At 37.2% G+C, this 22,473-nt stretch overlaps 1 protein-coding gene across 2 annotated transcripts in view; it reads right to left on the bottom strand.

The window, feature by feature from the left end:
- BCO2 (beta-carotene oxygenase 2) overlaps nt 1-22,473 on the bottom strand; it is a 61,521-nt gene that overhangs the window by 9,659 nt on the left and 29,389 nt on the right. Inside the window, exons 3-8 of one of the 2 annotated variants that reach the window (XM_086339214.1) lie at nt 18,528-18,739; nt 18,198-18,313; nt 17,304-17,406; nt 11,434-11,562; nt 9,429-9,589; nt 8,345-8,512 (exon numbers count right to left, since the gene is read on the bottom strand). In XM_086339214.1, the coding sequence (XP_086195340.1) occupies nt 8,345-8,512; nt 9,429-9,589; nt 11,434-11,562; nt 17,304-17,406; nt 18,198-18,313; nt 18,528-18,739 (889 nt within the window). The remainder of the gene's footprint in view (nt 1-8,344; nt 8,513-9,428; nt 9,590-11,433; nt 11,563-17,303; nt 17,407-18,197; nt 18,314-18,527; nt 18,740-22,473) is intronic. The other variant, XM_086339216.1, reaches the window with a different exon arrangement.

The following is a 22,473-nucleotide window of genomic DNA, read 5'->3' as shown; positions in this document are numbered from 1 at the left end:
TTAGATCTCCTTGTAGTCCAAGGGACTCTCAAGAGTCTTCTCCAACACCACAGTTCAAAAGCATCATTCTTCAGCGCTCAGCTTTCTTTATAGTCCAACTCTCACATCCATACATCACTACTGGAAAAACAATAGCCTTGACTAGATTGATCTTTGTTGGCAAAGTAATGTCTCTGATTTTAATATGCTGTCTAGGTTGGTCATAACTTTCCTTCCAAGGAGCAAGCGTCCTTTAATTTCATGGCTGCATTCCCCATCCACAGTGATTTTTGGAGCCCAGGAAAATAAATTCTGACACTGTTTCCACTGTTTCCCCATCTATTTGCCATGAAGTGATGGGACCAGATGCCATGATCTTAGTTTTCTGAATATTGAGCTTTAAGCCAACTTTTTCACTCTCCTCTTTCACTTTCATCAAGAGGCTCTTGAGTTCTTCTTCACTTTCTGCCATAAGGGTGGTGTCATCTGCATATCTGAGGTTATTGATATTTCTCCTGGCAATCTTGATTCCAGCTTGTGCTTCTCCAGCCCAGCCTTTCTCATGATGTACTCTGCATATAAGTTAAATAAGCAGGGTGACAATATACAGCCTTGACATACTCCTTTTCCTATTTGGAAAGAGTTTGTTGTTCCATGTCCAGTTCTAACTGTTGCTTCCTGACCTGCATACAGGTTTCTCAAGAGGCAGGTCAGGTGGTCTGATATTCCCATCTCTTTCAGAATTTTCCACAGTTTATTGTGATCCACACAGTCAAAGACTTTGGCATAGTCAATAAAGCAGAAATAGATGTTTTTCTGGAACTCTCTTGCTTTTTCCATGATCCAGCAGATGTTGGCAATTTGATCTCTGGTTCCTCTGCCTTTTCTAAAACCAGCTTGAACAACTGGAAGTTCATGGTTCACATATTGCTGAAGCCTGGCTTGGAGAATTTTGAGCATTACTTTACTAGCGTGTGAGATGAGTGCAATTGTGTGGTAGTTTGAGCATTCTTTGGCATTGCCTTTCTTTGGGATTGGAATGAAAACTGTCCTTTTCCAGTCCTGTGGTCACTGCTGAGTTTTCCAAATTTGTTGACATATTGAGTGCAGCACTTTCAAAGTATCATCTTTTAGGATTTCAAATAGCTCAACTGGAATTCCATCACCTCCACTAGTTTTGTTTGTAGTGATGCTTCCTAAGGCCCACCTGACTTCACATTCCAGGATGTCCAGCTCTAGATGAGTGTGAATGATCACACCTTCATGATTATTTGGGTCGTGAAGGTCTTTTTTGTACAGTTCTTCTGTGTATTTTTACCACCTCTTCTTAATATCTTCTGCTTCTGTTAGGTCCATACCATTTCTGTCCTTTATTGAGCCCATCTTTGCATGAAATGTTCCTTTGGTATCTCTAATTTTCTTGAAGAGGTCTCTAGTCTTTCCCATTCTGTTGTTTTCCTCTATTTCTTTGCATTGATCACTAAGAAAGGCTTTCTTATCTCTCCTTGCTATTCTTTGGAACTCTGCATTCAAATGGGCATATCTTTCCTTTTCTCCTCTGCTTTTCACTTCTCTTCTTTTCACAGTTATTTCTAAGGCCTCCTCAGACAGCCATTTTGCTTTTTTGCATTTCTTTTCCACAGGAATGGTCTTGCTCCCTGTCTCCTGTACAATGTCACAAACCTCCGTCCATAGTTCATCAGGCACTCTATCTATCAGATCTGGGCCCTTAAATCTATTTCTCACTTCCACTGTATAATCATAAGGGATTTGATTTAGGTCATACCTGAATGGTCTAGTGGTTTTTCCCACTTTCTTCAGTTCAAGTCTGAATTTGGCAATAAGGAGTTCATGATCTGAGCCACAGTCAGCTCCCTGTCTTATTTTTGCTGACTGTATAGAGCTTCTCCATCTTTGGCTACAAAGGATATAATTAATCTGATTTCAGTGTTGACCATCTGGTGATGTCCATGTGTAGAGTCTTCTCTTGTGTTGTTGGAAGAGGTGTTTGCTATGACCAGTGCATTCTCTTGGCAGAACTCTATTAGCTTTTGCCCTGCTTCATTCTGTACTCCAAGGCCAAATTTGCCTGTTACTCCAGGTGTTTCTTGACTTCCTACTTTTCCATTCCAGTCCCCTCTAATGAAAAGGACATCTTTTTGGGATGTTAGTTCTAGCAGGTTTATATTGTTTGGTTAATCATATTTCCATATGGCTTGCAATTATAATTATCTTTTTTTTTTTTTTGGTCTGGCTATTGTTTGTGAAATCTGATAACATCTTTTCCATTATGTAACTATTATTCATTTAATACCGTTGTATCATGATTGGTCAACAGAAAATAATAGGATTCTGTAATACTGAAACTACCATTTAATAGAAAAACTTGTAATCACTTTTTAAAATCCAGATGCAAAATCTTGGAAGTTTTTGAAAAATACAAATACCCAGGTGTTTTTTATCTCTCCAAAGCTCCAGCTATGATTCTAATGAGCAGCCATGTTTAAAACCAACTGGACTATATGATGATCTTTTATGTTTATCTAGTTTGTTTCATTTTTTTCTATTTCATATTCAGTGTTCCCATTTCATTTAGTTTATGTTTTCCCACTTCTCCATCTCTCTCCTTTTGTTGTTCTTTTTCAAACCTTTATTGAGTGTAGTATAAAAGCTTTTGTATACATATTAAAAAAAAGCTTTTGTATACATATATATACACATATATTTATAAAGGTTTTGTGTATATATATACACATATATATATGTATAAGATAATATATATATATTAGAAAACATGAATTTTTGTCTAGCTAAAAAAATTTATGACATCTTGATTCCACCTGTTTGACTAAGTATGAATAGAATGCTAGATTTATCATTTATATTTGTTTAATACTTTGATATAGTTCTATTCATTCTGGCATCTGGTATTACTGCTGAAAGTCTAGAAAACTTATTATCTTTGTGATTTAAAACCTTTTGAATAAGGTTTGAAGCTTCAAATGCAATTCTGAGAAAATAAAGAAATACTATGTTGTAAAAAAAAAAAACAACAACAGGAGATTAACATATGATAGACAGCAAATTGCCAATGTTTGTTGGATCATAAAGAAAGCAAGGGAATTCCAGAAAACATCTACTTCTGCTTCATCAACTATGCAGAAGCCTTTGACTGTATGGATCACAACAAAGTGTGGAAAATTCTTAAGAGATGCGAATACCAGATCACCTTACCTGTCTCCTGAGAAATATGTATGTGGGTCAAGAAGTAACAGCTAAAATTGGACATGGGACAATGGACTGGTTCAAAATTGGGAAAGGAGTATGCCAGGGCTATATATTGTCACCCTGTTCATTTAACTTTATTCAGAGCACATCATGCAAACCATCAGACTGAATGAATTAAAAGCTGGAATCAAGATTGCCAGGAGAAATATCAACAACCTCAGTTATGCAGATGATACCACTCTAACAGCAGAAAGTGAAGAGGAACTAAAGAGCTTCTTAATGAGGGTGAAAGAGGAGAGTGAAAAAGCTGGCTTAGGACTCAACTTTCAAATAACTAAGATCATTGCATTACTTCAAGGCACATTGAAGGGGAAAAAGTGCAAACAGTGACAGCTGTTATTTTCTTGGGATCCAAAATCATTGCTGATGTGATTGTAGTCTGAAATTTTAAAAAGCTTGCTCCTTGGAAGGAAAGCTAGGACAAATCTAGACAGTGTATTAAAAAAGCAAAGATATCACTTTGCTGACAAAGGTCCATATAGTTAAAGCTATGATTTTTCCAGTAGTCATGTAAATGTGAGAGTTGGACCATAAAGAAGGCTGAGCACAGAACTGATGTTTCTGAATTGTGATACTGGAGAAGACTCTTGAGAGTCCTTTGGACTGCAAGGAGATCAAACCAGTCAATCCTAAAGGAAATCAACCCTAAATATTCATTGGAACGACTGATGCTGAGCTCCAATAATTTGACCACCTGATGAGAAAAGCCAACTCATTGGAAAAGACCTCGATACTAGGAAATATTGAAAGCAAAAGGAGAGGGGAGCAGGGGATGAGATGGTTAGATAGCAACACCGACTCAATCAACATGGATTTGAGCAAACTCCAGGAGATAGTGAAGGACAAGGGAAGCCTGGCATGCCACAGTCCATGGGATCACAAAGAGTTGGACACAACTTAGCAACTGAACAACAACAACAGTTAATAACTAAAGTACAAATTTTGTTCAAATTTCACAAAATTTTATGCTAGTGTCTATCGTTTGTTTTTATACCTTACTCAAGACTCCACACTGTATTTAATTGCACTGAGCAGCTTCAGCTGCATGCAACAAATTCTGATAAATTCTCTTTTCATTTTTATGCTGTTACAAATATTTTCTAATTTTTCTTGTTATGACTTCTTAGATACACCCATCATTTAAAAGTATACATTTAATTTCCAAATACATGGCATTTTAAAAGTATCTTTGATATTGATTTCTCATTTTGATATTAATTCCTCATTTAAATACTTCTCTGCAATCACCCTCTGTGTTTTTTCAGTCTTTTAATTTTATTGAGGCTTTCAATAACTAAGTCAAAGTTCTCTCTTGGGAAATGTCACATTGCACTTGAAAATATGTGAGTTATCTTCAAATATCTTTTGATATTGATTTCCAGTATAACAGTGATAAGAGAACAGATTCTATGTGATTTCAGTAACTTTAGACGACAAAATTTTTGCACCTTGTTTTGTGTCCCTGGATATGCTCTGGTGTCTCCTGGTTTATAGTCTATGGGTACTTGAATAGAATAGAATTGAATAGAATTTGTCGCCTACTGTTGTGTGAAAATCTTAATTATGTTGAACTGGTTCATATTGCTTTTCAGGTCTACTATATCATCCCACTTTTCTCTCTAGTCATTATATTAATTTTTGAGAGTTTGATATTGAAACTCCAACTAAAAATCTTAATTTATCTACTTAAAAAGATAATTGTAATATATAGTGGGAGTATATTGTAACTTTGTTCGGTATTTTCCAAGTCTCTTGTAAATGTGTTGTCATACTTTTATAACTGAAAAAATAAAAAAAGAAAGAAGATATACAGATAGCCAAGAGACACATGAAACGATGCGCAACATCATTAATTATTAGAGAAATACAAATTAAAACTACAATGAGATATCACCTCATACCACTCTAAATGGCCATCATCAAAAAGACTATAAACAAGAAATTCTGGACAAGGTGTGGAGAAAAGGGAGCCCTCCTACACCGCTGGTGGGAATGTAAATTGGTATAGCCACTATGAAGAATGGTATGGAAGTTCCTTAAAAAACCAAAAATAGAGCTACCATATGATCTTGCAATCTCTGGGAATATATCCAGAAGAAGAAAAAAAAAAAAGGACACAGTCCAAAAGGATACATGCATTCCAATGTTCATTACAGCACTGTTTACAATACAAATTAAAGCCAAGACATGAAGTGTGAAAGCATTAGTCACTCAGTTGTGTCTGACTCTTTGCAATCCTATGGACTGTAGCCTGCCAGGCTCCTCTGTAAAGGAATTCTCCAGGCAAGAATACTGGAGTGGGTAGCCATTCCCTTCTCCAGGGGATATTGCCAACCCAGAGATCAAACCTGGGTCTCCTGCACTGCAGGCAGATTCTTTACCATCTGAGCCACCAGAGAAGCCTCAGCCAAGACATTGAAGCAACCTAAAAGTCCATCAACAGAAGAATGGATAAAGAAGATGTGTAACATATATGCAATGGAATATTACTCAGCCATTAAAAAGACAGAAATAATACCATTTGCAGCAACATGGATAGAGATGATCATAGTGAAGTAAATCAGATAAAGCAAATATCACAAGACACTACTTATATATGGAATCTAAAAAATATGATACAAACGAACTTATTTACAAAACAAAAACAGACTCACAGACATAGAAAACAAATTTATAGTTTACAAGGGGCTTGCCAAGTGGCACTAGTGGTAAAGAACCTGCCAGTCAATGCAGGAGACATAAGAGATGCAGGTTTGATCCCTGGGTCCAGAAGATCCCCTGGAGGAGGGCATGGCAACCTACTCCAGTATTCATGGACAGAGGAGCCTGGCAGTCTATAGTCCATGGGTTTGCAGAGTCAGATGTGACTGAAGTAATTAGCATACATGGTTTACAAAGGGGAAAGATGGTAGAGGGGATAAACTGGGAGTGTGAGGTTGACATATACAGACTACAATATTTAAAATAGATAACCAACAAGGACCTACTAAATAGCATAGGGAACTCCGCTCAATATTGTTTAATAACCTAAATGGGAAAAGATTTGAAAAAGGATAGATATATGTAAAAGAAACTGATTTTGCCCACTGAGCCCAGGCTGGTAATAGCTTATCGTGCCTTTCAACCAAAAGAAGGTGGAAAGGAGAGAGAGAAATAAAATGGAATAAATAACTAATTATGATATGCTAAAAAATGAAGTCCAGAAACAGAATATAAATATATATAGATACTTAATTTTAGAATTAAAAATTCTTCTAGAAGATAACATAAAATATTTTTAGGACCTTGGCATAGGAAGATGTCCAAAACAGGATTCACAATGTATTACTCATAAAGGAAACTATTGATATACTGGATCACGTCTGTTTATCAAAAGGTACCATTAAGATAATCTGATAAAGGTATCTATAAAAATACCTGCAGCAATTTCATACTTAGTGGTGATTTATTAAACATTTTCCAAATGAGGTGGGAAAATAATTACTGCTATCAGCACTTCTTTTCAAGTTGAAGTCTTAGCTAGTACAGTAAAAAAAAGAAGAATAAAATAAGATGCATAAGAATTGTAAAGAAAGAAATAAAACTCTCATCGTTTTCAGATAATATGAGTGTATACATAGAAAATCCAAAGTAATTTACAGATCAAACTAATAAGTGAATTTAGCAAGATCTCTAAATATGAGATCAATATACAAAATCAACTTCATTTCTACATATCGTCAAAAACAGAATGAAAGTTTTAAAGATAAAATTTACAACAGTTTCAAAACATTCTAACTCCCTAATGATAACTTGAACTAAAGATATGTAATATCCTCACACTGAAAACTATAAACATTCCTTCAAGAAATTTTAAAAGATTCAGGACTTTCCTGGTGGTACCATGGGCAAGAAACTGCAGGGGATACAGTTTCAATCCCTGATCCAGGAAGATTCCACATGCTGAGGCACAACTAAAGTCAGTGCACCACAACTTCTGAGCCTGTGCACCACAGCTACTAAAGCCTGCGCTCTCTAGGGCCTATGGGCTGTAATTACTGAGCCCATGAGCCACAGCTACCAAAGCCTATGTGCCCAGAACCCATGCCCTGCAACAAGAGAAGCCGCTGCAATGAGAAGCCAGTGCCCTGCAATGAAGAGTAGCCCCTGCTCACTGCAACTAGAGAAAGCCCAGAAGGCCCAGCACAGCCAAATAAATAAAAAGAATAAATTTTGTTAATGTAAATGTAACTTTTTAAAAAGATATTTTAAAAGATTAAAATAAATGGAGAGAGATTCCCTGTTCATGAGTTGGAAGACTCAATATTTCTCATTATTGTAAAGATGTCAGTTATGTCCAAATTAATCTAGACAGATCATACAATATGATCCCAACCATGGTTTTTTTTGTTTGTTTGCTTGTTTGCTTTTACAAAAACTAATAAGTTGATTCTAAAACTTATGGAAATGCAAAAGGCCAACAAAAACTGAGGCAATCTTTAAATAGAAAGGAGCTAAAGTACTTATACTGTAAATATCAAGATATCAAGACCTACCATACAGGTATAATAACATAAGTAAGCTAAGTAAATGTAAGTAAACCTTAAAAGCAATGTTTTTTAAAAATTTAAAAATAAAACTACAGCAGAAAACAATTTTCATTACATAATCCAAGGAAAATTTCTGCCTTAGATTGATTATCAGGAAAAAATGAATCCCTTCAAGCTGAGGAACTAAGACATTTTCTTTTATCGAAGGATTAATATTATAGTTTTGCTTTGCTTACCATTTTACTATCCCTTCTAAGAAATGTAAATATGTTTAGTGCTCAAGTGTAATAAGGAACTAATCACAAGTGTTTCAAAACATATTTCTTGGTTTTCTTTAATATAATTTTTACTAAGCATTAAGTACATATTTCGAATTATTCTGAAGTATTAAATAAATAAATTACAAACTTATGTCTTCAATGATTTAAAACCATTCTCCCTCTTTATTTGCCAGAGAGGCAAGAGAAACTGCAAATTCCAAGCCCAAAGCCAAAACTTGGCTAGATCAAAATTATTTTGACCACTCTTGACAAATCAGAGAATTCTACCTGATCAAGCTCTTTCCCAGTTTTCCTAAGATTCTGTAGTTGGTAGACTTCTAAAATTCTTCCATCATCCTGACAGCACAAATCAATGACAACACAGCCCTGGTCCTCAAAGGCATTGATTTGGTGAAAAGTCATAAAAGGTTTACTGAAGTACATCCCTGGAAGAAGCTGCAGGAACACAATGAGAAAGAGATATTTTATTTCCTTTAGGGTACAGATCCACAAAGTGCAAATTAAGATTTCTCCCCGTTTAAGTAATAGGCCTGGTAGGTATGAAAACCAGAATATGGAATGTAGAAGCCAATCTGTTTAGATTTAAAATCATCTCATCTCATATGAATCAATAAACTGAGGCTATTTGATATAGACCAATCAACTGATTTAACTAACTTCAAAGTTCTCATGAAATATGGCCCAATATTTTGAAGAATAAATAACTCCTAAACTCTTTAGTACATGGTTAAATAGAAAATACTTCTATTAAAAAGTTTATAATAAATTAAGTGACTAATCCTCTGGAAAATGCTGTCATTACTAAAATGGGATTTTTTTGGTAATGAAATTATATGCGGGACTACAGTAAATTTGGGATACTATTTCTTTAAGGGGTTAAAAAGTAGAGAAATATAATAATGCTATTCATCAGGCATCTATAGAAAGATATTTAACCAATACGCTTTGGACTTTGGTGATATTATCATACTTGTATATCAAAATGTCATAAAAGCAACTAATAAAAATATAATTGCAAAAGTTACAGAAGACCTCTGCATGAACAGTATTCTCTTTGGCAAATATTATTATACAGAAAAATCCATGCTAACATGCCAAGAGGATTTCTTAGATGTCATTTTTATTGTCATTTTGTAATTGAATCAGATAATTTACAGGATAAAACCATTTCTTATAATTTTCTGATATGCAAAATTCACTGTATTAATTAATAAATAGCTAGCCCTCCTTATGGAAGAAGGCAATATCCTTTAATTAAGAGTGGCTTATGTAAGAAATACCCAACAAGGGAAAAATCAGTGATATGGAAATTTGCCTTTATGTCCAATCATTCATAGTCAAAATTCTCTACCTGACCAGTATGCTTATCCACCACATGAAACCGTGTATTATACTGGGGTTCCCAGCTTATTCCATCTGAAAAGGCCTTTCCTCGAATTTTAGAAGAGATGATTCTCCACAAATTGATCTTTAGAGGCTGTTCAATGAAGATGATGTAGTTCCTTGTCATTCCTAAAATGGTTCAAGTAAACAATAAAATGTTATTTGGCAAAATAGAGATGTCTGAAATGCAACAGTTATGGGGACTTGTCAGAATAGTTGGACATATTACTGTGACCTAAACAAACGCCAATCAGAAATAATTCTTCATCGTTTCTCAGCTTTGCTGTATATATTTTCTGTTCCTACATAAAAACAGGAACTTCCATACACAATGGAGTATTACTCAGCCATTAAAAAGAATACATTTGAATCAGTTCTAATGAGGTGGATGAAACTGGAGCCTATTATACAGAGTGAAGTAAGCCAGAAAGAAAAACACCAATACAGTATACTAACGCATATATATGGAATTTAGAAAGATGGTAACAATAACCCTGTATGCGAGACAGCAAAAGAGACACAGATGTATAGAACAGTCTTTTGGACTCTGTGGGAGAGGGAGAGGGTGGGTTGATTTGGGAGAATGGCATTGAAACATGTATAATATCATATATGAAACGAATCGCCAGTCCAGGTTCAATGCAGGATACAGGATGCTTGGGGCTGGTGCACTGGGATGACCCAGAGGGACGGTATGGGGAGGGAGGTGGGAGGGGGGTTCAGGATGGGGAACACGTGTATATCTGTGGCGGATTCATGTTGATGTATGGCAAAACCAATACAATATTGTAAAGTAATTAGCCTCCAATTAAAATAAATAAATTTTTTAAAAAAAGAAAAAATAAATAAAGTCATAGGTCCTAGGGGAAAAAAAAAAACAAAAAACAAAAAACAGGAACTTCTTAGAATAGCTTGGGTTGAATGCCCTCAACTTGCATTTTTTAAATCTTTTTTTTTCCTTCCTTTTCAAATTGTTTTGGTTTAGGAAGCATTATATTAAAAGTGTCATTTATGATCTGGAGCTTCATTTCTTAATCCTTTTGCTATTTACACTGGAGGTAAGGATCCAGGAGCAGATTGGCTATAAAAGTTTATGATGCAGAAAATAAACATTCTGAAAAAAACTGAAGCAATCTATGTGGAATATGAATTTCCCTCCCAAAAAATATTAACATGATTATTATTTGTGGTCTTTAAAATCACCTAAAATACTAAATTCTATCCATTTCTTATGGTCAAATTCTTTTTTTTTTTAATTAAGACTTTATTTTTTGGAGCAATTTTAGGCTCAAAACAAAACCAAGGGGAAAGTACAGAGATTTGCCATATACCGCCATCCCCATACATTCTCAGCTCCCACTTTATCAATTTCCTCCACCAGAGTGGTCCATTTATTATAGCTGATGCATCTACATTGACACTTCATAATCACCCAAAGCCCATAGCTTCTATTGTGGAAACACGCATAAATGTATATTTTTCCTTTGTATTTATTCAATGACAGACAACACAATACAAAACAAACCAAAGAGACTGATTTCTATGACTAGGAGTTATTCATTGTTTCATCCTGGAGCATCCTGGAGGGAGAGGCTGTTCTTCATAGAGAACTTAAGTGGAATTATGGCTGGGTGACTAAATCTCAGCCTATTTCTCCCTGACTCAATGTGCTGGGAAGGAACTGATAATTTCCTAAACTGACAGCTGTTTCTTAGAGCAGTCAATTAATGAAAAACTTGTTAACAATTTTTTCGTAACTGCTTGTATTAAAATATCTCTTCCATCAGTCAGTTGGCTAGGGTAAGCAACACATGACTAAACAGAATGAACTTAATTCACATCAAAACGCAACCTTGGTCTCTTATCACATACTCTGATAAACCATATTAACATATTATTTTCCAAAACTAGTTCCCCTTCAACAGTGACATTAAGGCAGGTCCTGTTAAATTTTGTCTTATTTCTGGGCTCACCAAAGCTGTGGTAGTAAGAAGGTCTCATCCCCTCCTCAGAAGCAATAGAACATATCACCTGGGCTCCATGGATTGTCTCCCCAGGGTCAGATTTTTCTGGAGGAACCCGAATAACATTATAGCAGGAACCTGGAAAATGGAAAGTCCTGTCTTAAATGTTTTACATACATTTGAAGAATAAAAGATAGTCCTTGTATTTGCGGACTAGGCAAAAGCAATTAAAAGATTTATGCAATATGCATGACACATATATTTCATAAGGGGTTATTTCAAAGACATGGATACAAAAATATATTAACTTTATAAACAGTATTAGCTAAGGTTTTGAAACATCATACACAAAGTAACTAACCAACAGCTATTGTATTTTAATATTCACAAATGGTTCCCTTCTAGCTCTCTGAAGATGAACTCAATCCCAGCTTCAAGGAAAAGATAGGATAGCAGCCAGGAATATCTTCAAATTCTATCTGTCCTTCTCCCCACTCCCCAGTTCCAAACACTACAGTCGCCATTTGTATTTATGTCCAACTTCTTCCATTCAGTCTTCTATATCCTTGGGGTCACTTTGGGTCTCCTCTCCTCCCATCTTATCAACATTCACTCATGCAATTATTCATCTGACTATTATTACTTCCTCAATAATCAACTCAGGTACCCAGTCCTTAAGCAGATTTTCCCATCCAAAGATATTTGTTGCCCCTCCTTTATGCTCTGATTATATTCTACACTGTCAGAGTATTTATTTCATTTACTATAATTTTCTGTGTATTTATCTGTTTCCTAGCAGACTAGGCTCTTCTGGAGCAGGAATTATGTCTGACACATCTTTGCATCCTCAGTACCAAACACTGACCTGTAGGTAAACCATAAAAAACTATTGTTGGATTGACTAAGAACATATGTTTGTTAAATAACTCAACGAATGAACAAATACTGAGATCATACTGAATTATCTTTCTGGTGTTAGAAGTGCCAACGTAGGTCCTGAGGAACCTGTAACTTGTAGAATCTCACAATCTCTTCACCTCTTTTGGAACAGGATAACCATCTGGTTCCCTACTCATTTATCAGCAGCTCCTTGAGAGCTAAGTCACTTCAGTCACATCTGACTCTTTGCAACCCTGTGAACCATAGCCCACCAGGTTACTCTGTCCATGGGATTTTCTAGGCAAGAATACTGGGGTGGGTTGCCATTTCCTCCTCCAGGTGATCTTCCTGATCCAGGGATCCAATCTGCATCTCTTAAGTCTCCAACATTGGCAGGAGGGCTCTTTACTGCTAGCACCACCTGGGAAGCCCTTACCGAATGTCAGTTATATCCCAGGCACTCTTCTACGAGTCCTAAGCAGCATATTCTAGACACTTGTGTACAGCAAAATAGTGTACAAAAGAGACAAAAGGCTCTTCTTCTATAAAACTCAAATTTTTAAAAAATCATACAATAAGTAAAAATATAATGCATCAGATGAGAACTATAATAAGGAATAAACAAGGGAATGGGAATTAGAAGTGAGTGTATAAGGATGTGGACTGCTACTATTTGCAACTTAAATTATGGTGGTCTGAGAAGGCTTTACTAAGAAGGTGGCATTTGAGTCAAGACCTGAAGGGAGTGAGGAAGAGAGCCTTGAGGATATCTGGGAGAAATGCATTTCAGGTGATGAAAGTGAAAGTCGCTCAGTTGTGTCCAACTCTTTGCAATCCCATGGACTATACAGTCCATGGAATTCTCAGGCCAGAATATTGGAGTGGGTAGCCTTTCCCTTCTCCAGGTGATCTTTCCAACCCAGGGATCAAACCCAGGTCTCCTGCATTGCAGGCAGATTCTTTACCAGCTGAGCCACAAGGGAAGCCCAAGAATACTGGAGTGGGTAGCCTATCCCTTCTCCAGAGGATCTTCTTGACCCAGGAATCAAACTGGGGTCTCCTTCATTGCAGGTGGATTCTTTACCAACTGAGCTATGAGGTGAGAAGAGCAAATGCAAAGATTCTCAGCCAAGAATAAGTTTGGAGTGTTTAAATAACTGCAGTGAGGACAGTGCTGCCCTGCCCATAGCAAGCAGAGAGAAAATTCTAGATGAGGTGGGGTAGGTTAAAGGGATAACTGGCTGATATACTGAGAATAAACTGAAGTAGGGTAAAGGGAGAAGCAAGGAGACTGGTTAAAAAGCTATTACAATAATTCAAATGAGAAAGAATGGTGGCCCAAACCAGAGTGGGGGCAGTGGAGGTGATATGACATAGCTGGATTTTTGATATATTTTGAAGGCATTGCTGAAATTACTTTTTGACCCATTAGACGTGGATGTGAGAGAGGTATAAAACATGATTCCAAGGTCATCATCTTAAGCAAGTAGAATGACAGAGTTACCCTCGACTGAGATGGGGAAGATTTTAAGCAGAGAAATTTAGGGAGAAAGATTAAAAGTTTGGTTTTAAAAAATTAATTTTGTAACCTCTATTAGATATCCTAGTAAAAACACTTGAGTAAGCAATTAGTGGGAAGGTCTAGGTTAGGATACTATATGTTTTGAGAAACAATTATATATAAAACATCATGCTTTATACAGTGATGAGTTATGAAAGATAAACTCTACAGTTCCAATATTACCATCTCCATCTCCATCTACTGTAAGTGTCTATCTAAGAGATTACATTATTTTAAATTAGTACTTAAAACTAGCTAGATTAAATGTTTAGAGGATTTCTGTTAATTTTAAAAGGGCTTTTTAAAAATATCTGGAAAAGTGAAAACAATTAAAAGCTTTTTATTTTGTAAAGGTAGAAATTACTAGCAAGCACTTTATTTAACAGAAAAAAATCACTAAATGTCCCCCAAACACATATTGTTTAGTTGAGCTCTCTGCAGCTACACATATATTTGTGTTCTAGTTCAAAAATTCCTCACTGAACCAAATAATCAAGTAAGAAAAAAGAAGTAAAGCCAGTTTTACTTGAGATTAGAGTATCAAGAGAAGAATTTCCTATCTCAGCAATTGGATTAAATGACGATTACTCAATTTACTAAATTTGAACACTACTAGTTGATGAACTGTCCTAACTGTAAGTCTTGCAGGAAGTACAAGGCAGACAGACTCCCAGGAAACACACAGCAGAGGACTGAACGCCCAGAGAAACGATTTGCTCAATACTTTGTGCCTAACTCTGGGAGACGCCTCAGGACTTTGCATAAACATCAAATTGAGGCAAAATAACAAGTACAACTCATAATGACTGGTGCAAGGTTTCTCAGAGATTCATAGGCCACTTTCCCCAAAACCACCTGGAGATCTTGTTAAAATGCATCAAGATAAGGAGTGAAGGGTTGGTTACAATGCAGATTCTTAGCCCCTTTTCAAGTATACTGAACCAGAATATCTGAAGATGAAGCCCACTGATCTTACATTGCTGGAAAGCATTCCAGATGGCTTTGGGGTGTTCTAAAGGCTGAGAATCACTGATCTAATGAGGATTTATTTTAGAAAAATAAATAAAAATGGTTAAACAGTATTTCTTATATTATGGACTATATACAAAGTTATCTATAACTCTTTGCAACTCCATAGACTATAGCCCACCAGGCTCCTCTCTGTACATGAAATTCTTCAGGTAAGAACACTGGAATGGGCTGTTGCTGTTGTTCAGTCACTAAGTCATGTCCAGCTCTTTCTACATGGACTACAGCACACCAGGCTTCCTTGTCCTTCACTATCTCCTGGAGTTTACTCAAACTCATGTCCATTGAGTCGGTGATGCCATCCAATCATTTCACCCTCTGTTTCCCCCTTCTCCTCCTGCCCTCAATCTTTCCCAGGATCAGGGTCTTTTCCAAGGAGTCAGCTCTTTGCATCAGGTGGCCAAAGTTTTGGAGCTTCATCTTCAGCATCAGTCATTCAAATGGAAAGGATTTATTTCCTTTAGGAGTGACTGGTTTGATCTCCTGCTGCCCAAGACTCTCAAGAATCTTCTCCAGTACCAAAATTCAAAAGCATCAATTCTTTGGCACTCAGCCTTCTTTATGGTCCAACTTTCACATCTGTACCTGATGAATGGAATGGGTAGCCATTTTCTCCATGGGATCTTCCCAACCCAGGGACTGAACCTGGGTCTCCTGCATTCCAGGCAGATTCTTTACTGTCTGAGCCACCAGGGAAGCCTCGCTTGGTTATTAGAGTTAATTTATTAAGAAATGAGTTTTTAATGATCAAAAAAAAAAAAATGGACCAAAAAAAACAAAAAAAGCTGAGTCAGTGTACCCATTTGCTTAAAGATTTTACCTAAAAAGATGTTTGATGCTTCCTATAACAGATTTGAAGAATACATCCCTACCTGAGGTCAGGTAACAAAGAGCAGAGACGGCTGGGTGATGAAGTTCCCAGGGTACCCTATCTCTTCTTGAGCCAGTAAAAAAAACAAACCTGAAGTCTTCACGTTCATATATACTTATATGTGTAAATATGGAGAGGTAGAGATGAACAACCCAAAAAGCCAATTCCTTACATTAACATATTCAAAAGTTAATCTATACAAAGGATTCATAGTTATAAATGATAGATTGACAGCTAAGATAGACAGTCAGAAACTTTTAATACTTGTACTTACACATTCCTTTCCAGAGGGAGATGTATATTTGGGTATATGATAAAGAATTTGCATGCCCTGAGAGAATCCTCTGTACTCAGTGATAAATAATTATTAAGATGGTCTAACAAAATGACTAATAGCAAGCTTTTTCTGTGTTATTCAGGCTTGGTGCCAAGCCTGGTATTAGACACTTGAGGCTTCCTTAAGCAAGCATCTTAAATCTTCTCAAGGTTCACTGCCCTCATCTATAAAATGGGAGTAATAATACCTTTCTTAATGCCATGGATGGACCTAGATATTATCAAACTAAGCAAAGTAAGACAGAGAAAGGCAAATATCATATGATATCATTTATATGGGAATCTAAAATATGATACAAATGAACTTATTTACAAAACAGAAATAGACTCAGACATTGAAAACAAACTTATGGTTACCAAAGGGGAAATGGGTGGGGAATAAATTAGGAGTATGGGATTAGCAAATACAAACTACTGTATATAAAATAGATAAACAACAAGGTCCTGCTGTATAGCACAGGGAACTATATTCAATATCTTGCAGTAAACCATAATGGAAAAGAATATGGGAAACTAACACAACATTGTCAATCAACTATACCTCAATTAAAAAATAAAAATAACTGTACCTTTCTCAGAGATTAAATGAGAAACTATATGGGAAAAAATGGTTAACACAAGCACATACTAGTTACTCTATAAATGTTAACTATCATTATTAGCCATTAGAACCTTCTGGAACAGATTAACAGACAGCTAGGAAAGTATACAGATGAACAGGAAGGGGATGTGATACAAGTAGCTGCAAATGCAACCAAACTTTAACCTTAACTTACTTTGTAGTGTATTACTCCCATGGTAAAAATAAATTCCTCTGTATGTAACATACAGTGTGCCTTCTCTTTATGTCTTTGCTGTGCCATTTAAAATTTCTGATAGTATGGTACCTCTTAAAAATTCAAGTTTGAGAAATATATACTGAAAATCTCTACAATGCATGTGAGCCAAAAAGCATAATGGAACATAAAAATGTGAGTCATGATGAAAAGATCAAATAGAAAATCAGCTTCTAAGTATATACACAAAAAGACCACAGAACATAACAATAAATTACATATTTGAAGTTCAGAAATGCAATTTCAGAGATTTCTTTCTGAAATTTTCAAATGAGTTTCATATAAGTTAACATCTTAGCCGTAATGGAACTCTGGGAAGACAGTTAACTCCCAGTTATTTTTTCAAAGACTCCTGCCGCAACGTTACCATCTTTCCCATAGGAGTTCCCCATGTTGTACGTTGTTCCATCTGGATCGTAATGAGGATGTGCAGTTGCTCCGTTCACAGCGATAAATTTTCTCCAGTTAACCTGAAAATTTAAGACCATTCAGAGACTTAAATTACATGGGTAGGTCTCTATTTAGATGCATAGACAGTAGGGATGTATCAGATACTTTTAAAATAAGATATAAAAACTATAGTTTAAGCCCTGATGTCTCACCTCTGTAAATCAAAATTATTTTTCCTACTAAAGAAAAAGAAACTAAGAACAAACAATAAGAAAACCAAACAAAATCCCTCCTACCACCACCACCAAGAAATGCACAAAAATGATTATCCAGATCACAAGAAAGTTCAAAAGAATAAGCATTAAAATTCTGGCCCCAAATTTTATTTTGCTTTAAATTAATGTATAACATGAAGGCAGTATGTGTTAGTCGCTCAGTCATGTCTGACTTTTTACGACCCCATGGACTGTAGCCCACCAGGCTCCTCCGTCCATGAAATTTTCCAGGCAAGAATACTGGAGTGGGTTGCCATTTCCTTCTCCAGGGCAGAATGGATCTAGGTAATCTCCAGTCCAATTCTACCTAGAGCTAAGCAGAAAATGAAATGACAGAAATAAGTCTGTACTATGCTGTGTCTCCTTTGCCCTAGCCTTCAGACAGTTGGACTAAGGAAGAAATCTAGAATTATCTTTAAGGATAACCAATACCACAGGCCATTCTAATGAAGACAGAGGGTACCTAATGACCTGAATCAGTGGGTAATTTTGATTTTGTTTAAGAATACAATTTTTTCTTCTGATAATAACTACTCTAAAAAGTATTTGAATGGAGAGAAATTTTAGGGTCTATTATATTTTAACCCATATTTTACCTTTTCTGTTTTTTCCAGGGTTTCAATGTCCACTTTATTCATAAAGTTGGTTTCCGTACTAAGGTAGTAATCACCCTTGTACAGCACATAGTTGACATTGGTGTTATCAGTAATTGCTGAAATCAAACCCCAAAGTTATTTAAACACCACAACTTACTATAGGAGATCCTAAGCACACAATCAAGGGAGAAAGCAGTTGAAACATCCTCTCATATCAAAATAAATAAATATCAAGATCCATATTTATAAAAAAAGATTGACATGTGTCATAATAATTTAAAGAATCATCACTATTACCTGAAAATTCTGGGCATAATAAAGGGTGCTTACCAGGCTTTTCAAATTTTGACATGAAACGTTCAAAAACATTCTTGCATGGGTCAGGGAGAGCCGATGTACCAAATTCTGAGATCACAATTCGATTACGATCACTGTTGGCCTTATATGTATCACTCTGTAGAAACTTGCTCCTATATGTCACTGTGCCCTTCTCCATCTTGAACTGGTGAAGTAAAGCCATTCCATCAAACCAGTGATTGTACCTTGGTAGGAGCAAAAATAGAAAAATAAGTATTAGGAAGAAAAACATGGGGTCAAAAGGAGAGATTGCAAATATAGAGATAAGGAAGTGGGATGGGTTCCTAGCACAACCTGATTAGTCAAAGAACTTGAAATTGAGGGATGACAGATTTTGAGTATATCCTGGAGTACAACAATGAAAGACCAACTTACATTCTCTTGATCCTAACCCCTTATCACAAACCTCATACACCAGAGGGCTAAAGGAAAACCCTAAGCTGTTGACTTCTCAGATAATTGTATCTTTACCCTATAGCCAAGATAATAGCATATGGAATGCTTGATATTTCTCAAATTAAAATGGATTCCAAAACTTTTAGACATAGTTATCTTCATATCTTTTATGTATTATATTTTCTGTTTATTTAAATTTTCTGTCAAATTTATCAAAACTATGCTAAAGTAAGCAAATAAGATGAATGTCCTTAGTGGATAATCATTTTTGTCCATATTATCACACTAGAAATGATGTATCTAAATGATGGAACATTAAAACACTGTAAGGAAAATTTTTCACTTTACTTTTTGAAGGGTTTAACATTTGTCTTTTCTCTCGTATGCTTGACACATTGAATGTTCAATGTCTTCAGCATGGAAAAGGAAGCAAAAATGCTTGGTCTTATCTCAAAGGTTTGTCTTAAAAGGTTACTGTCTTGAAAGCAGGGATGCAAATGGATATATGTACACCCATCTTATAGCAGCATTATTTACAATAACCAAAAGGTAGGAACAACCTAAGCATCCATCAGCTGAAGAATGGGATAAACAAAATTTAACATATAATGGAATATTATTCAGCCTTAAAAAGGAGAGAAATTCTGTCACATGCTATAACATGGTGAAATAAGCCAGTCACAAAAAGACAAATACTATACAATAGCACTTACATGAGGTATCTAAAGCCATCAAACACATAGAAACATGAAGTAGAATGGTGATTATCAGGGGCTCAGCAGAGGGGGAAATAGGGAGCTATTGTTTAATGAGTATAGAGTTTCAGTTTTTCAAGATGAAAAAGTTCTGAAGATCTGTTTCACAACACTAACCTGTACATTTAAATATGGCTGAGGTGGTAAATTTTATTTTTCATCACAATTGTGTTAAACTGCAAGAAATAAGAAAGTTTTTATAAAAGGCCCTCTTTACATATTGATTTAAGATGCCATCTTTATCATAAATCAATTTCTGTAAGTTCTTGGGTCCATTTCTGGGTTTTCTATTCTATATAACTTGCCCATTTGTCCATTAATATATTGATATCATAATATTTTAATTACATGTTCATATTTAATTAAAATAATATAAAATTATATATTAATATCTGATAAGGCTAGTCTCGGAGAAGGCAATGGCACCCCACTCCAGTACTCTTGCCTGGAAAATCCCATGGACAGAGGAGCCTGGTGGGCTGCAGTCCATGGGGTCGCTAAGAGTCGGACACGACTGAGTGACTTCACTTTCACTTTTCACTTTCATGCATTGGAGAAGGAAATGGCAACCCACTCCAGTGTTCTTGCCTGGAGAGTCCCAAGGATGGGGGAGCCTGGTGGGCTGCCATCTATGGGGTCGCACAGAGTCAGACACGACTGAAGCAACTTAGAAGCAGCTTAGCAGCAAGGCTAGTCTCCAGTCCATGGGCTTGCAAAGTGTCAGCCACGACTGAGCAACTGGACAACAACAACAGGGCTAGTCTCCACCCCTCAGACAATTTTCTTTTTTAGTGTTTTCTTGACTACTCTTGTATATTTATTTTTCCACATGAACCTTGGTATTCATTCATCTAATTTCCTTTAAAAACTAGAATTTTTATTAAGGTTGTATTAAATTTAAAAATTGACTTACGGAGAACCGACATCTTTGTGATATTGAATCATCCATCCTACTCAAAGAAGATAGGATCCAAGAGAACAAGATGGTGGAGGAGTAGGTGGATATGGAGTACATCTCTCCATGGAACATCAGGAATATACCTTCAGACACAGAAGTGCATACAGAATGCAGAACACCAGCTGAGAGCAGACAGGAATACCTGACCAGAGGTAAAGAATATATAGAATCACGCAAAACTCAGCAGGACAAGGAACTAGTGGGGGAAACAGGAGTGTTAGTAGGACTGGATCTGCCCTCAGTGGGTGGGGGAACTGAAGCTGGGGTCCAATCCCCACATCAAAGTGATTGTCTGAGTCAGAGGAGAAACATTTAAGGCTGAGAGCGAAACAGCTGATCTGTGGCAGCCTAAATAGAATGAGAACCAGACAGTCCTTGCTGCAGCCATACATACCCTGGACAGGGACACAGGTCCCCTGGAAGGCACAGTGGTTGGGAGCTGGTGTTTGGGGACTGTGGAGCAATCCCAGGGCAAGGGCTGCTGTTGATTGTAGAAAGATGGATTGAGGGAATGTAGGAAGGAGGTTATGGTGGGAAATGCCTGTGGAGGAAAGCCAGGCAGCCATGGAAGCAAGGCGATACTGCTGACTCACGCATAGGGGGTGGAGCCATCACCATAGCCTCTCTCTCCCCACACACCAGCACAGTAGAGAACAGTAGAGAGGCTGCCCCATAAAACGCCTGAGGCACTGAACTACAGAGCAGGACTCCACCCAGGATGTTCCTTTAAGAGACTGATGTGCAGATCTACAGAGTAGGACCCCACCCAAGGTGCCCCTTTAAGTGCCTGACATGCTGATCTACAGAGTAGGATCCCAGCCAGGAGGCCCCTCCCGATGCGCTGAACAACAGAGAAGGACTCCAGGCAACGGAGCCGTCAAAGTGCCTGAACAGGCAGAGCTATGAAGAAAGACTAGCCAAAGAGGCCTTCGATTGCCAGCTACAAGAGGCTGGAAAAAAGACTCTGAGAAGACCATAACTCCTGCAGCAGAGGCAGTCTGTCCCTGCATACTTGTCACTGCCAGGGTCCCCGCAAGCCAAGCAGTTGCGCCACCTTCACACTCAACTCACTGGGGCAGAGCTGCCACAAGCAAAACATGTCTTGCATCTATGGGCACAGGGTCACTTCGGTAGTGTCTGACTCTTTGCAACCCTGTAGGCTGTGGCCTGCCAGGCTTCTCTGTCAGGGACGGAGGGTCTCCAGGCAAGCATACTGGAGCATAGTGGCCAATACTTGTTGCCATACCCTTCTAGAGCACTATGTTTTCCTGCTGCCCTAGCCACCAACTCCCCTGAGAACCTGGTGCTGCCAGAAACCCTGTGACCCAAGCAACTGCACCATCTCCACTTCTGGCCCTCACAGGGGCAAACCCAGTCCTTCAGGGCAAACCCCAGTGGACAACCCACATGCAGAGGTGGAAATAAAACCACAGCTGAAACCTAGGGGCAGTGTTGCTAAGGAAGAAAATCCAAAACCTTCCCACCAGCTGTACAAGCTGCAGATTAAATCCACACAATCAACTAGCCAGACTCTGTGTCTATGGAATATATAAAAGGTCATTGAGAGTTCCCACAAAAGAAAATGCACTAGTTCTGATAGCTGTGGACACTGGAGGCAAGAACACACAGAAGAAGGACCAGATTAGAATCTGAGCTGCCCCCACAGCAGGTCTGGATATCAGCACAGTGTTGGAGAGCATCCTTGGGAGGTGAGGTGAACTGTGACTCCCAGCGAGGGAAAGGACTCTGACAGCAGTGACTCAGAAAAACATTTATTATTCTTATGTTTTGACTTTTCTGTAGATTCTTT

Source organism: Bos grunniens, chromosome 15, assembly GCF_055505025.1.
Source record: "Bos grunniens cultivar Pamir isolate PY7600 chromosome 15, Bosgru_T2T1.0, whole genome shotgun sequence".
Taxonomy (NCBI): Eukaryota; Metazoa; Chordata; class Mammalia; order Artiodactyla; family Bovidae; genus Bos; species Bos grunniens.
This window is presented reverse-complemented; position numbering and strand designations above follow the sequence as displayed.